General features: G+C 51.2%; 1 protein-coding gene across 1 annotated transcript in view; it reads right to left on the reverse strand.

Annotated features, from left to right (window-relative positions):
* SLC24A4 (solute carrier family 24 member 4) overlaps positions 1 to 16,646 on the reverse strand; it is a 68,640-nt gene that overhangs the window by 46,602 nt on the left and 5,392 nt on the right. Inside the window, exons 3-9 of the mRNA XM_088829704.1 lie at positions 16,066 to 16,140; positions 13,235 to 13,319; positions 12,604 to 12,707; positions 11,754 to 11,828; positions 9,025 to 9,050; positions 6,282 to 6,335; positions 4,288 to 4,430 (exon numbers count right to left, since the gene is read on the reverse strand). Coding sequence (XP_088685830.1) covers positions 4,288 to 4,430; positions 6,282 to 6,335; positions 9,025 to 9,050; positions 11,754 to 11,828; positions 12,604 to 12,707; positions 13,235 to 13,319; positions 16,066 to 16,140 — 562 coding nt within the window. The remainder of the gene's footprint in view (positions 1 to 4,287; positions 4,431 to 6,281; positions 6,336 to 9,024; positions 9,051 to 11,753; positions 11,829 to 12,603; positions 12,708 to 13,234; positions 13,320 to 16,065; positions 16,141 to 16,646) is intronic.

The following is a 16,646-nucleotide window of genomic DNA, read 5'->3' on the forward strand; positions in this document are numbered from 1 at the left end:
AGTTAATAGCACAAACACAAACAAAGGCACACCAGACACACACACCCTCACCCAACAGGCAGCAAGGCTCAGCAGACAGGAGGCACGTGGTTAGAACCAAAGCCGGGAGGACCATGCATTTGTGGGAGACAAATACTAACCGCCAATGAGGCGTGCATTGGACTCGTGGGTGTTTCTTAAATGCATGTGTTATTGCTTGGGTCAAAGCAGATTACTTACAATTTAGAAGAGGAGAAGTGTTAAGGAGACAAAGGCCAACAGAGATTGCAGAGATGATTAGCGTGCGGTGGACGCCGGGAGTCTGGGGCAGCATTCTTGATGGTGGCCAAGATGCCGGGGGTTATGTGAAGGAGGGTGTTAGTAGGGGGACTTCAGTGCTCGGGATCTCTGGCCTTGGGGATGGCCCCTCTCCTGGCTGAAATCCACAGCTCTGTCCCACCCTGAGGAGCAGAAGCCCTCGTGCCCGAGGCCCTGCCCTGCTGCAGGAAAACTGGAATCCCTCTGTCAACTACAAATTGGTGCCTGTGCATCTTTTATAGTTGACACCCCCGTCCTCTGGAGCCCCCACCTCCGAGGGAGGGGAAACCAGGAATATATGCATGTGCTCCACAGGCAGAGCCAGCCCTCTCAAAGGCATCACCTTAGGAACAATTGGGCTTAGGAGGAGGAAAAGGCCATGATACTTGGCTTCTTGGGCATCTCATCCTGGCACCACCCACCACCTGCTTAGCAGGTAACCCAGCCAGTGTCAGCATGTTAACCCGGAAGTTCAACCTAAGGCCAGCTCCCTTCCCGTTCCAAGCCAAAGTTGTGTCCAGGGCCAGGGAAACTTGGAAAGGTCCTACAGTGAGCCCAGCTGGTGGTCAAAATGGCCCCAGATATCGGGTCATGTGCAAGGCCACCTGACAGCCAGCAAGGAGAGGCCAGACCTCCAGCCATGGTGGGAAATGGGGTGCCCGCCTGCCTCCATCCTGGACACTTTCCTTCGTGTATTGTGCTCTGCTTTCTTGAGCAGAATTGAAGTGTGGTATAAAAAATGTGTAAAACTTTTAGGGGAAAGAAAAAAACTGTGTGCAGAACAAAACTGGAGGATGCTGTTCCCCCTAAAAGAGAACACCAGCTTGTGCTGATCTGGTGAGCTGAACTGCATGATCTTTAAGAGCATTCATGTACATAATGGCATTTTATAGGAGTAGGGGGTAAAAAGGCAATGTCTCCTTTCCTGTCAAGAGGTTGGGTTAAAAAAAGTTTGATTTTACATCTATGGGAAATACCAAAACTGCAAAACAGCAAAATTAAGGTTTTGTGTGTGTGTCTTCCTGAAAGCAACTATAAGCCAGAGATCTTTGACAACCCTGGATGAGGTGGTTTATGTGACCTGCCTGGAGACTGAGGACCAGGGGAGATGAGCTCTGAGTTTGAAAGATTCTGTGGCAACACTGTCAGAAAGGGCAAAGTCCTGAAGCCCTGTTCTCCTCAGGCCCCCGCCCCCACCCTGGGGTGTAATCTCCTGCCCCAGTCAATCTGCTTCTAGGGGACAGTGCCCTTCAGTGAGTCACAAACACTTCCCCGCTTGCCCACCCCACCCCATACCCTGTGTGCACATTGAGCCAGTATTGGATCAGCCAAAAAGTTCGTGTGGAATTTTCCTTAAGAGGGAATGGAAAATCCAAACGGACTTTTTGGCCAACCCAATCTGTTCTGTCCCGTCTCAGGTAGCCCCAGGAGGAAGGCGCCTGTGAGTGCTGAGTGAGGGGTGGATCTCTCCACATGAAAGGAGGAAGGCTGCTGGGGAGAGGGTCCCACCGAAGGAGACCCAGGAAGGAGACCTGAAGAGCACAGGCCCGAGAAGAACGGAGCAGCCACCATCCGGGGCTGCATCTCTAGGTTCCAACTTCTCCAATTCCAGGCCTACGTCCCCCAACCCTGCCCCAGCAGGGTTTCCTCCTCGGCCTTTATCTAAATGCATTCACCCTGATAAGAGCTGGAGGGAGACCTATGTCCCCTCCTTTCCTTGGCCTTAGGGGACAGTCTTGTGACTAATCTTCCAATTTTCCAGAAATTGTCCTGGACTTCGAGGTTTGGGGAAAAGCAATAAACTTGTGGGAAATCCTACTGACAAAAGTGCAAAAGTGAGGGCCACCAGAGAGCCCCTGGAAAGGCCCCATGTGGCCTCAGGGCAGCCTGAATTTGCCTGGAAGAGGAAGTACTCACATCCCTGACACACGAGCTGGGGACCAGCCTCCTCCATCAGCCACATGGGCACAGGTAGCTCCCGGGGCTGGCACCTGAGGATGCGGGTGTCTCCCACTGGCCCGAATGACTCAGCACACAGAATCTCTCCTCTCACCATGAAGGTCCAGAAGACCCCAAGAGCCCTGATCTCAATGTACAAGGATGGCCATGAAGAGCCTCTGTCTTTTTTTTTGAAAACCTGAATAGACATTTTATTTTTTTATTAATTTATTTTAATTGGAGGCTGATTACTTTACAGTATTGTAGTGGGTTTTGCCATACATTCACAAGAATCAGCCATGGGTGTACATGTGTCCCCCATCCTGAACCCCCCTCCCACCTCCCTCCCCATCCCATCCCTCAGGTCATCCCAGCGCACCAGCCCTGAGCGCCCTGTCTCATGCTTCGAACCTGGACTGAGCCTCTGTCTTAAGAAACTGTGAGGAGTGGGGGGACCCGCTTTGGAGCCACCGTGTCTGTGGAGCTAAAAATCCCAAACAGCGGCCACACTGATTCCTCCCCTCCTGACAAGGCTGTTCTGGAAACGGCTCTCCTCTGGGGCAGCCTCTCGCGTCTAAGAAACAGGCACATGGCACCGGCCTGTGCTCTGCTGGCCTCCTTCCTGGGGCCCCCAGGGGTGGGCCTGTGACCTTGGCTGCACCCATACCCTCTCCCCAGCAGCCTTCCTCCTTCCACGTGGGGAGGATCCACCCCTCACTCAGCACCCACGACAGGCGCCTTCCTCCTGGGGGTTACCTGAGATGGGACAGAAGAGATTGGATTGGCCAAAAAGTTTGTTCGGGTTTTCCACACCAGCTTCTGGAAAAATCCAAACGAACTTTTTGGCCAACCCAGCACTTGCTCAAAGTGCACACAGGGAGAAGCTCCTATCCTGACCCACCCCAGGGTGGAGGCTGAGGGGAGTGCCTAGGAGTATAGATTTCAGCCCCTATATATCTCAGCATGGGCAAACGGTCCCCTCTGAGCCTATAGGAATTAGGAATTAAAGTGACCTAAAGAGACGGTGGCTTGCCCAAGGCCATGAGGAGTAAAACACAAATACCCCTCAGGAGGCTGGTCCACGGTGCTTTCTCCTGGTTAAAGGAGACCTTTACTGACACCGTGGGTGGAACTCATCGGCAATGCCAGTTAAAGCTGTTTTTTCCCCCAGATCCTGACTCTAAGAACCTATTCAGACCTTAACACAAGTCTTGGATGGGAGAGGGCATCAATGCTCTTGGCTCCCTGGCAGAACTGCCCCCCTGGATGGAATCACCTGGTAACTGGCTGGATTAAGAATTGAGAATAGGGAATTCCCTGGTGGTCCAGTGGTAAAGACTCTGAGCTTCCCACTGCAGGGGATATGAGTTCGATTCCTAGTTAGTGAACTAAGATCCTGCATGATGCAAGGTTCGGCCAAAAAATAAAAAGAATTGAAGACAAGGTTCCCAAGGTAGTAGCTGGTCAGGCCCAGACATTTGGGGGTACTTGACAGACATGGGCTGGCTTTGGAGGCCCAGAATCCCCAGACAAGGGTCCAGGGAGAAGCTGAGGAGACCAGGTCACAGCCCCCAGGAGAAGGGACTTCCAGTGGGGATCTTGGGGGCAGGTCTGGAATTCCTCTCCAGCTCCATGGAGTCCTTCCCAGCTTTGCTGTTCCTCTGGGCAATGAGTCAGTGGTCTGTCTAGAACAGAGCTCTCCAGAACGGAGGCCTGGCATCTGAAAAACCACAGGAAACCCCACTTGCTCTGCCTTCGCAAGTCCTCAGCTTCCTATCATTGGCTTTTGACCCGGGTCAGAGATATGGTTCATTGCATGTCAGGAAAGCCAGGCAGGCCTTGAGCCTTCCTCAGGAGGCCTGGGGCGACCCCTGGGGACGTGACTGTGGACCCTGGGCTCATCCTTGTCCCATCTGAACCACAGCTTCCACGTCACTTGCTCTCCTCATGTAGGGTCCTGTGACCAAGGGAGACAGTGACAGCTTATGGTGTGTGTGTGTGTGTGTGTGGTTTTAATGGCACATTCGCCCCCTCCTGTCTGCTCAGCCTTACCTTGCCCCAGCAATGGCAGGGAAGGGTCATCAGAGCTACTATCACAGTAATCATTACCATCCTCCAGCTCACTGTTGACCGTGTTGCCGTTTGCAATGGTCTTTTGTTTGATTGTGAAAAAGGCCTGCATCTTCACATTGTACCTGCAAGTTAGTTAAGGCGGGAGGTCAGAGCTGAAGGAGAGACGGGGCAGGGGAGTGGCTGGCGGGGGGAGTGGGCAGGGCCCTCCTCCCCCTCCCCTGTGCCCCTGCAGTGAGCTTGGCCTTGGGTGATGGGGTGGGGAGCTAAGGGGTTTTTTAAAATTAATTTTTATTCGATTATATTAATAGTTGCTTTACAATGTTGTGTGAGTTTCTACCGTATAGCAAGGTGAATCAGCTCTGTACACACAGACATCCCCTCTTTTTTGCGCCTTTCTTTCAATTAAATTTATCCCAGAACAATGAGTAGGGTTCCCTGTGCTGTACAGTAGGTTCCCATTATCTATTTTATACATAGTATCAATAGCATACTTATGTTAATCCTAATCTTTTCAGCTGAGCTGACAAGAGTTTCCTGTCAGGAACCCTGGAACAATGGGGCCTGCCCCTTTTGAATGGGCTTCCTGGGGTCATAAGAGACTTTTAGCTCAAGAAAATGACTGATGCCTACTTACGCGCACCATAAGCCTGTCCTAACAAAAGCAGCTCAGCCCAGCCTCGGGAGAGGCTCGAAGCAGGCGCTCCCAGGCCTGGCCTTGCTCCTGTGGGTGCCCGGAGGCCCTGTCCCCACACCATCCGGCCAGCGCCACTGTCCCCACAGAGAGGAGACTCTGTTCCAGACCCCAGGCTGGTGGCCTCACCCAAAGGCACTCAGAGAGGAGACCTTTAAAGACAATTCTCCTGCAGTTTTGACAGCTTACCATCCATTTTTAGAAAACACGATATGTGTTTTATGTCAACGTGGGGATTCATAGTCTCATAAACCTCAGTGGTGTTTTCTTTTTTAATTATCTGCGGAGGTGTGAGGAGAAAGTTAAAAAATCTGAATTTGGCTTAGCTCATGGGGAGCTTTTTTTTTTTTTCAATTGTGGAAAAATACATCTGACATAAAATTTTCTGTTTTAACTATTTTCCATTTTCAGGCTCACGTTTCGGTGGCCATAATTACATCTCTAAGGTGGTGCAACTGTCGCCACCATCTAGTCCTCAAATTGTTAGTATCTCAAACAGAACTCTGTTCTCATTCGTCAAGGAATCATTAATGACGCCCTCCCTCAGGCACTTGGTAATCGAGCTCTCATCTGCTGCCTGCCTCTGGGAATCGGAGTCTCCTCAGCACCTCACAGAAGTGGAATGGCCCAATATTTGTCCTTTTGTGACCTGACTCCTTTCACTCAGTATGATGCCCTCAAGGTTCATCCACATCATGGCATGAGTCATACTCTCCTTTTTATGACTGAACGCTACTCGTCATGGGTAGTTCTGAGATGATTCTGACCGGGGGAAGCTTCCGGAGGGCCTCAAGGGTGCACAGCCCCCACCCAGTGTCTGCACCTGTAGAGCTACCTGCAGTACCCTCTGCAGTTGTGCAAGGTGACAGCCTCCAGAGGTGGCATTTTATGAGTCTGGAGAGATTGGAGCTGCCTGGCTCTTTTGAAAGAGTGGCATTAAATTATCAGGGGATTTATAGAGGCCGCATCAAGAGCAGCCACCCTGGGGCCAAGGCTGTGGGACATGGTGGAGAGAGGTCCTTGACTGTTATTTGTTCAGGGAGCGGCCTCACCCTCCTGCCACCAGCCACCCGCCTTGGCCCACCTGTGGATGGTGCTGTACAACAGAGTCTGAATATCCTTCCCCACCCTGGCTGCCCCAGCAGGGTGTCCCCTGGAGAAATGGGGTGGCCAAAAATGACCAAAAGGGCTGACAGAGGTTTTCTTCTGACTCTGACAAAAGGCTGCAGCAGGGTATGGAATCAGGGCTGAGACCGTCCAGGAGAGGAGAAAGGGCACTTACTTCATGATCAGGATGTAAAACACGTACAAGATGATGAGCACCAGGCCTTCCCACCTCAGAGAGAGAAAGGAGACTGGTTAGAACCAGGGAAGCCCGTGGCTGGGGGCTGGGAGTGCCTGGCACAGCGGGTGGGGCAGGGTGGGGTGTCCTGTCACCTTCCCTGACCCAGGACCCAGACCAGTGGACGAGCTGCCCAGCTCCCATCTGCCCGGCCTTCTGGCACTTGCTTGGTAACAGAGAAGCTGGGGTGGGGTCTTCTCAACTACAGGGGCTCTGCAGGACTCAGGGGGAGCTCCTCTGATCACCTAGAAAAGGGAAGAACCACCTCATCCCAGGGCTTTCCTGGTGGCTCAGCTGCTAAAGAATCTGCCTGCAATGCAGGAGACCCCAGTTCGATTTCTGGGTCAGGAATATCCTCTGGAAAAGGGATAGGCTACCCACTCCAGTATTCTTGGGCTTCCCTGGCCGCTCAGACGGTAAAGAATTCACTCGCAATGTGGAGAAATGGGTTCGATTCCTGGGTTGGGAAGATGCCCTGGAGAAGGAAAAGGCAACCCACTCCAGTATTCTTGCCCAGAGAATCCCTATGGACAAAGGAGCCTGGGGGGCTACAGTCCATGGTGTTGCAAAGAGTCGCAAAGAGTAACTTAGCACAGCACCTCATCCCAGGGAAGGGAGGGGAGTGGCCAGGGGTCATGCAGACTTGACCCTAAAGGGCCCTACGGTCACATGAGATTCCGGTCAGAGACCAGAGGAGCTGGGGGTGCAGGTGGGAAGGTGCCCTAAGAACTGCCTGAAGAGAGAGGCTGGGCACAGTAGCCTCTTGGGTAGAATGCAGGGTGGGGGCCTTTCTGGGGTGCACTCTTCCTGTCGTCCTGCAGAAGCAGTATCCAACTCCACATGTGGTAGGGATTTCTGTAGCTCAGAACACAAGCCTCTGGGCAGTCCCATGACTTAACTTGTTGGGTCATCTGAGGAATGTGTCCTGAAGCCCTACTAGGTGCCCAACATGAGCTGCAGTCATTTTGGGGAGCTCTTCCTCTGCTGACAGAGCCCAGAGCCCAGCAGAGCGACAAAGGGGTTTGTCGATGATCTGACCACTCCCCCAGAACTCCATTTACAAGTGAGGAAGAGGAGACCCAGAAGAAAGAGACTTTCTGGCTCACAGATGGGGTAGACCCAGAACCAGCATGCTCTGGTCCCATAGCATGCAGCTGCTCACATCAGGCCTCATGAATACATTCCCACAAATAATCACACACAGGATACAGATCTCAATCACTGTCAACGAAGAGAACGTTTTTATGGCTTGTGGAAGATAGTGGGTTGGCAAAAAAGTTTGCTCAGGTTTTTACCATAACATATTACGGAAAATACGATGTGATGTTGAAGCTCCAATACTTTGGCCACCTGATGCGAAGAGCTAACTCATTGGAAAAGACGCTGATGCTGCGGAAAATTGAGGGCAAGAGGTGAAGGGGGCGACAGGATGAGATGGGTGGATGGCATCACTGACTCAATGGACATGAGTTTGAGGAAACTCAGGGAGATAGTGATGAACAGATAAGCCTGGCGTGCTATAGTCCATGGGGCTGCAAAGAGTCAGACATGACTTAGTGACTGAACAACAGCAGCAATATCGTGGGGTAAATCTGAATGAACTTTTTGGCCAACCCAATACATTCATGCCTTAAAGGTGAGAGTGGAAATATCAACCTTCTCTTTAGAAGTTTGTGCCTTTTTTATCTTAATTAAGAAATATTTCCAACCTCAGTGTCATAAAGATGAGTTTTATATTCTACCCTAAAACGCTTTAATTTTGCTTTTTGCAGCAAAATCTTGAATTCATCTGGGATTTATTCTCATATTAGGTGTGAGGGATTCTACATGGATTCCTTGATTTTGCAGCATCTGAGGCTGCCCTCCTCCCCATCTCCAACTCTCTGTCTTGTCATGGTGCCCCAGCCCAGAACTGGGCCCATTACTGCGTTCTCGGTTCCATATTCCACATTCGTCGTCGTCGTGGTGAAGTCGCTCAGTCGTGTCCGACTCTTTGCAACCCCATGAACTGTAGCCTACCAGGCTCCTCCCTCCATGGGATTCTCCAGGCAAGAGTACTGTAGTGGGTTGCCATTTCCTTCTCCAGGGGATCTTCCCAATCCAGGGATTGAACCCGGGTCTCCTGCATTCCAGGCAGACGCTTTAACCTCTAAGACACCAGGGAAGTCCCAATATTCCACACTGGCCCATGTTTATTCCTGTGCAAAACATCATACTGTTTTCATTATTTTAGCTTTATAAAATATCTTGCTATCAACAATCTTTGTCACTTTGAAAGGATAGATAAAGGTATGGCTGCTTAGAATGATACCCTTTTGGGACGTCCCTGGCAGTCCAGTGGTTAAGAAGTCACCTTCCAATGCAGGGGATGTAGGTTCCACCCACAGTTGGGGAACTAAGATCCCACACGTTACGGGCAATTCAGCCGTGCACCACAATTAGAGAGCCCATGCACTCTGGGGCCACACCACAAGTAGAGAGAAGCCCGTGCACTGCAATGAAGATTCTGTATACTGCAACTGAAACTCTATACAGTCAAGAATAAATAAATATTACAAAAGAATAATAGTCTTTTTTACTTTCACAAGTTCTTATGTTTATAAAAATAATTTTTAAAAAGATTCAGTGAAACCAACAAACAAGGATACTAATGAAAAATGAAAAAGAAACGTTTAAAACTTACCACACAATTTCTTCATCATATATGAACTGGGAAGGCAAAAGAAACAAGAGTGGGGGACTGATTCACTCCAAAAGAAGAACAAACACAGACCCCTAAGTACTGTGAGGTGACGCACACCAGCTTGTTCTGATTTTCACAGAAAGCTGGCACCTCTCTCTGGGTCTGGGTTTCTCAAACGTAGAAGTGACCCTTCCTTAGTGGAAACCTTGGTCTGCAGATGCTGCAGGATGAGGCCTAGTGTGGGTCTCCAAAGAGAGCTGGTCTGGCCTTCTGATAATCCAAGTAGCCATGGGGGCCCATCTGCAGGGGTCTGCCCTCATTAATGGAACAGGGTTGCTGAAATCAAGAATCTTAAAAACTGAAAAGGTATCTCTGTATGTATGTTTGTGCCTGCATATCTATCTATCTATCCTTCCCTCCCTCCATCTTTGGTACTTCTCTGTGGGGTAGGATGGGGTAGGGTGGGGTGGAGTGGGTGGGGAGGAAAGGGTGTCATTGTCTTAAAAATAAAGAATAAGCCCTTTGGAAGCTCTGAGGAAAAAGGACCCACTTGTACCACTTGAAGGGAGGCCGGGGGTGATGGTGAGGTTGCCACAGCTTCGTTAAGAGGGCCCTGACATTGCCCAACAACTCCGCCCAGCATCCCCTATGTGGGATGCAGACAAATGATGCCTTTGTGGTCCTGGGAGGCATCCTGTAACTGCCCCGGCCAGGCCCAGTGCACACAGGAGGAGGCTGTGCCCACCAATCAGATCTTGGAGACACTGGGGTCCCTACACGTGAAGCCAGGACAGGCCAAGGGCTGCACCCTGGATCTGGGCCCACTGCACCCTCTGCTGGTTTTCAGGTGGGCAGCACACACTGGATCTGCTTTGGGAGGCCACTCGGACAGGGTCATCCTGCCTGGGCACTGCTCTGAGGCTCCCCAGACTCAAGGCTCTGAGCAAGAGGAATAGGGGAGCCTGGTATCACATCAACAGAGGGGAGCCTGGTATCACCATCTGGGGAACTTGGGGGACACTTATGGGGACAGTGTCAGTTTTTCATTACCCAGTGGAAGGCTACTGGCATTTACAGGATGAAGACCAGGGACACCAGACAGTCTCAAGTGTGTAAAATGTTTCTCCCAGAGGAGTTATCCGTATTTGACACACTCTAAATGTCCTGCTAGATATTTAAGCCAGCAGCAAAAAAATGACCTGAGGCTCGAACTTAACTCCATTTTATAAATCAAAGTATTTTTACATAGTTTTAATAAATACTGAATTTTCTAGTGAGTTAGCTATCATGCAAGTGGAGAGGGATGACTGTACTTTGCTCAGCTTAGGATTTTATCAGGAGTCATTCATAATTTCATAAAATTCCATCATCAATGTCAACACCACTCAAGGGGGGGCCAGTCCAGCATATCAGCCTGCACTGGCAGCCATCGGGCCTGGAGACTTCCCGTATGAGGGCAACAGATTACATCACTCAGCGTTCCAGCATCTTCCTGCCCAAACAGTTACACACTAGATGGATTCTTTTATTATTAATTACTTTTGTCTTTTATGATATAGTTTGGGCATATGCTGATTTGGTAAAATCATATATAGGTAAATTGTTTTACCTCTAACTTTCATTTTTGGGGGTGTGGTGGGCAGTCTCAGATACCTGACATTCAAGCTCCCCTTGTGTATGTGGCCTGATCTTAGGGATCTGCTCCTAAGAGAATATGGCAAAAGTGATGGCTGTCACGTCCGAGATTCGGTTACAAACAGACTGTGGCTTCCATCTCGGCACCTCCTCGCCCTTGCTGGGCAGGGAAGCAGTCCCCGATGTTGGAGCTGTTCTATGGACAAGACTGAGGCCTGCCCACTGCCTCACGAGGGATCTTGAAAGCAGATTGTTGCCCACAGGAGCCTTGACATAACTGTATTCTGGCTGGTGAGTACACCGATGAGAGATCCTTAGCCAGAGGACTTGGCTAAGCCACTCCCAGATTTGATCCATAGAAAAAGGGGGCAATAAATGTTTGCTGTCTTAAGCTGCTGAGTGTTGAGGGAGAATTGTTACATGGCAACAGCTAACTAATACAAAGATCATGGTTATCAAATCCAGTTGGCTCTAGATGTCCTTAGGTGGAGAACTATTCTAGAACACATTTCATACTCTGAGATCTGAGCATGCCACATGCATCTGCCCTCTTGATATGACCTGCCCTCATGCAGTCACTTGAAAACTCCTTTTGGATGGAAACTGCTCCCCTGTGGATGACATGGTCCTCGGTGTATGATGTCACCCCAGCTCTCAGGGGTTCCTGTTTCAGGCCCTCTGCCTTTTCTGCCCACATCCTTGCTCCCAGCTGCCTACCCTGAGGGCTCCCAGCTGGTTTCTCTCTTCCCAGCTCTGCAGTGAGCTAGGAAACCAGAAACTCTGCTCCTTAGGAAACAGGCTCTAAGTGAGGATCTGAAGGCCTCTGCTGAGCACATTCTTAAGCTTAACTGCATCAACCATATGATGCCTGCTTTAGCTTTTTCAAGGCCTTTCTGCCCTCAAGGTGGTAGCTGGATGTGCTTGATAACCAAGGCATCAGGTATGAGATGTTTGGGACAGGGAAGCACCATGGAGGGGTCTAGGTCAACACAACCACAGTGAGTGGCCAGCACACCCCAGGGTGGGGTGCCGTGGCTTCTCTGGTCACAGTGCCAGGGACAGGACAGCGGGGCGGGGAGGGAGCATTAACTCACGGCAATGAGCACGATGACGGACAGGGTGTAGTACACGGAGTCTCGGCACACGGCCCACCATGTCAGACGGACCACCTGCCGAGCAAAGGGCCATTAGTGTTACCAGCTGGGGAGATGGGGTACGGGGGGACACAGATGGGGGGTGTCCCATTGCCCCCAGACCCCTGCAGCTGCAGACACATGCCCTCGGAGCTCATCTTAACTGTCCACCAGGACCACAGTGTGTCTGGCTGCTCCAAGGCACCTCGCTCTCTTTGTCATATCTGGGGACAGAAATACAGCATGTTCATATTCATAAGTATTGGCAAAGCTGCCCCTTGCTCCTTCACGGTGACCACATGGCACATATACCAGGAGAAGCGCTAGAACTTTCTGGGGATGACTGGCTGCCTCCCTCTACCTCCCTTGGCCAGAAAGGGCTTTCCATGAGTCCGCCTCTCTGAGGTCAAGTCTAATGTCCCCTGTGGCTCTGAGGATCAGGAAGACATGATAGGAAATCAACAAGCCAGCTTCATGCACCCACAGGGAAGCAGAAGACAGGCCCCAAGTAAGTCCAGAGTCTAACTCACAGTCAGGGTTACAGGAAACGCTTCTTAAATATTTACTGCTGTCAAATAAACACCCCACAACCCACCCCCGAGACCAGCCAAGGGGGCAGCTGATGCTCTTTCTGCTCTCAGACCCATGGGTGGAAGGAACATAGGACATCCCTGTTACACACAAGGAAAGGGGCTTGGAGGGGACACCCCCGCTCAAAGCCATGGGGAGTTACGGGCATGGCTAAGGCTGGGCCTTGGGTCTCTCCCACACTATCCCTATGTCATTTCATGAGAAGAGAGACACCACTGACCTGCCCTGCAAATAATCCACAAACTCCGATTATACACAGGATGTTGAACACAGCAGAGCCCACGATGGTCCCGACCCCAACATCTCCGTGGGTGATGAACACGCCTGGGAAGAAAGAGGCACAAACCTCACGTGCAAGCCCAGGCCTGCCCCTTCCTCAGACCCTGGCCGGTTCCGTGTCCCCCACCCCATGAATGGACAGGACTTGTTCTTACTACCAGGAAACACCCAAGATGCTGGTGAGAATGACAAAACCAGAGGTAGAAGAGTCCTTAGGGACCTGCTACACCAATCCTCCCATTTTTGCGAACAGCTTTATTGATAATTCACGTGCTGTAAAATTCACCCATTTAAAATATCACTTTAGCATTTTCTGGTATAGTCAGAATTAAACAATCATCATTGCAATCTAATTTTAGAACGTTTCCACCACCTCAAAAAAACCCCACACCTGCGAGTACCCTACTCCACCCCACACCCCAGGGAACCACTAATTCACTTTCTCTCCACGTCTCTCATTTTACAGATGAGAAAACTGATACTCAGAGCTGAAAAAACATGCCCGCAAGAGTCTGGGCACCCAACCTGGGTTCTTCCTATATCCCGTGTCTCAAGCTGATAGGATTTCTTACCAATAACAGAGGCGAACAGCTCTGGTGTTGAGCTTCCCGCAGCCATGAAGGTGGCTCCAGCCACATCTTCGCTCAGATGGAGTTTCTGAAACAGAAGTGACCGCAGACCCTCAGGCTGTACTGCGGGCGCAGTAAACATGCCTATTGGACACTTAGGGAGAGCGTGAGGCATGGCCCTGCAGCCAGAGTCAAGCTTCAGGGCTGGTGGCCTCTCTTCGCTCATCCCGAGCACACGCCCTCCTCCACTCTGCCTGATGCTCACCCCAGAGTCCCCTCTCCCCCCTCCCCCCCCTGTCAATTTTTGTTCATTGTCTGAATGCTTAAATAGTCTCTCTTTGATGAAGACTTTTTAAAAGGGCCACCACAAGTCAGCCACTACCCCCCGGGAAGAGAAGCTTTAAACATGACTCATGCAGTGAGGATCTGAGGTCCATGTGCGTGCTTCCCCTGCTGGATAAGATGGGTCTTTTTCACCTTTGGATGCCTGGAACAGGAGCTAGGGATCATCAGGGAGTCTGCTAGTCTAGCGCCTGTCATTTCTGGGGCTCACTCAGACCTTGGGTGCCATGTGAACATCCATACATCGGGTTGTGGGATGGAGAAAACTCAGGTGCATAGCCTGGCCCCTGCATCCCAGAAGGCCTTCCCAAAGGCCATCTGGCTGCCCACTGGAATAGACCTCACCTCCTGTCCCCAGAGTTGAGTCAGTCCTGGGTAATAATTTCACTGGGGGAGCATTTTCTTCTCCCAAGCCCTGGGACAGGCCTAGAACTATCTAGGCCCACTCTGCTTGGTGAGACCATGTTCTGGACACAGAGGCCCATCCTCTGATCTGGAATTTGGGGCTGGGGGCTTTGGGTGCTTGGGAAAACCATGGAAATTCCGGGTCCCCCGAATGCCAACTTGACGGTGCCCAGCTATGGTCCTTAGAAGGCCTCTGGGAAGACTGGCTCAGAGCAGGACTTGGTCTCCTCCAGCCCCTACCTCCCAAAGCATTCCTGGGGAGCCTGGGCTCTGAAGCCACTGAGGAATCCATTCCCTGGGCCAGTACAGCCTCTTCAGTAAGCTTACTATGGAAGGATTCCTCAGCAGGGTTGGAGCTGTGGGTTTGGTGTGGGGTGAGGGCATAGCAATGACCCCCCAGGCAGAAGCCCACCCACCCTAGCCCTGCCAAAGAGGAAGTGTCACAGAGGTTTGGCCATCAAAGCACCTATGACAGCTTTTAGCAGAATCCAAACCATGCTATATCCTGTCCTGCCTCTGCCTGGGTCACTCCTTCCCTCTGGAATGACCTTCTCCTTCCACTCAGATGGTAGAACTTCTCACTTCCAAAGCCTGGACCAAATGCCACCTCTTCCATGAAGCTTTCCTCGGTTTCTCCCGAGATGCTCCCTCCCTCCTTTTGAATCCTCAGTACCTTTGATGGCTCTCACTAGGTCCCTTCCATCAGTCTTCCCTATGAGGCCAGGACCATCACCCTTGCTCCCCTCTGTGTTTTTAGGGAGATGAGTAACCTCGTCTAGCATCTCCACTGAATGTGGTCCTGTGTCCGTGGGATTCTGTCACCCCAAAGCGGGCAGGGGACCCAACCTTGTTGCTGTGACCCACAACATATTCTGGGGTGTGTATTCTGGAAAGACCAATTGACCGTTTTTCCTGAGGGCCTCCTCTGAAGAAGTGATAGCCCACCACCCCAGGGCTGCCTCTAGGTTGAACATTTAACCCTGACATCCCAGCAGCCATTTCCTGATTCTGTTCCTCCTCTGGCTCAATTCTCTCACTGACAAGTGTCTTGGAGAAGGGCATATGGTTTGATCTGAGTGGGGTGTGGGGTCAAGTGTGGAGCAAAGGGAAGGCAGGGCCTTTGCACACTTTTGCCACGTCACTCAGCACTCAGCGAACTAGGTCAAAAGCAGCCAGTCCTGCTGGAGCTCCACAGAGAATAAAGCAATGGGGGCGTGCCCACCCCTAACAATCCACGTCCAACCTGCAAATGTCCCAGCGACAGTGTGGCTTCAAATAGCTGGGAGACTTCAAGTGGATAAAGTGTGCAGTGACACCCAGATCAGTCTGCACTTGTGCATGAGTGCTAAGTTGCTTCAGTCTTGCTCGACTCTGTGCGGCCGTATGGACTGCAGCCTGCCAGGTTCCTCTGCTCATGGGATTCTCCAGGCAAGGATACCAGAGTGGGTTGCCGTGCCCTCTCTCCAGGGGATCTTCCCAGGCCAGGGACTGAACCCACATCTCTTGTGTCTCCTGCATTGGCAGGCAGGTTCTTTACCACCAGCGCCACCTGGGAAGCCCCCTGTCTGAACACAGCAGATGCTAAAAACAGAGACAGTTTTCCTTCCTTGGCTAGAAGCTGAGGGAGGAGGGGGCAGGACTGGGAAAACTTAACAAAAGAATTAAAAGGAGAAACTGTCAGGCTGCAAAGGTTAGGACCAAGGGCATTCCCTGCCATTGCAGCTCAGCGTCTTCCCTGGGGACACAGAGCCCCACCTGGTACCTGCCACTTGCAGCTGGTTTTGGCAAATGCTCCCTAACTAACCAGCTTTGGCTTAACTACCAGCACCTGCTTTGAAGCCAGAGGTCCTGGGTAATAATTGCACTGGGGGAGCATTTTCTTCTGCCAAGCTCTGGGGGAGGACACCACCCCTTAATTTTAATCTGGAGCTTCAGAGCGAGGCTTTGCACTAGCAATGCCAAGTACTTGGCCTGGCAACCTTCATTGCCAGAGTGCTCCCCACTTCTTGGCCTGGTACTGATACGCCAAGTGTCAGTCACCACCAGCCCCCAGGCTTTGCCAAAGGTCCTAAGTCCTTCCCACGCACCTCACAGATCTTCTCTAGAGATGGAACAAAGAAGTCATCACACACTATGGCCAAGGCGTAGAACATGTACAGAGCCTGCAAAGGAAACAGGGAGACAGCATCAGCCAGGACTCCCGCCAGCAATGGGCATGGCCAGGAATCCATCACGCTCCAAACCAGCCTGCTTGGGTTAGGAAAATTCCAGCACCACTGGGATGTGCTTTTCCTCAATCCCCTCACTGGCAGATGGGGCCCAGACAGGAGAAATAACCTGCTGAGCATCAGAGGGGACTAAAAGTCAGTCCACAGGGTCCTGTGTCCCTTCCTCTCTCCTTAAACAAGCAACCCTCTCTCTCCAACACACAAGTAGGCCCTTGACAGGCAAGATCCAAACCTCAAGGACCAAGAAGGAAAGTATTTTAAACCATCATCTTAAGAGTTTAAAATAATCCTCATTCTGATTTCCCCTCTTCGAGTTTTAGCAAAGGCATCATTTCCTGTCACCAACTGCCCACCTCCTGCCAAAACAGCCAACTTGAAACCTAGCATTTCCTGGGATGTTGCTTGATGTTGGTCCAGGTTAAAATACACGAGCCACTGAA

This window comes from Moschus berezovskii, chromosome 21 (genome assembly GCF_049115385.1).
Source record: "Moschus berezovskii isolate FMDL1 chromosome 21, NW_MosBer_1.0, whole genome shotgun sequence".
Classification (NCBI taxonomy): Eukaryota; Metazoa; Chordata; class Mammalia; order Artiodactyla; family Moschidae; genus Moschus; species Moschus berezovskii.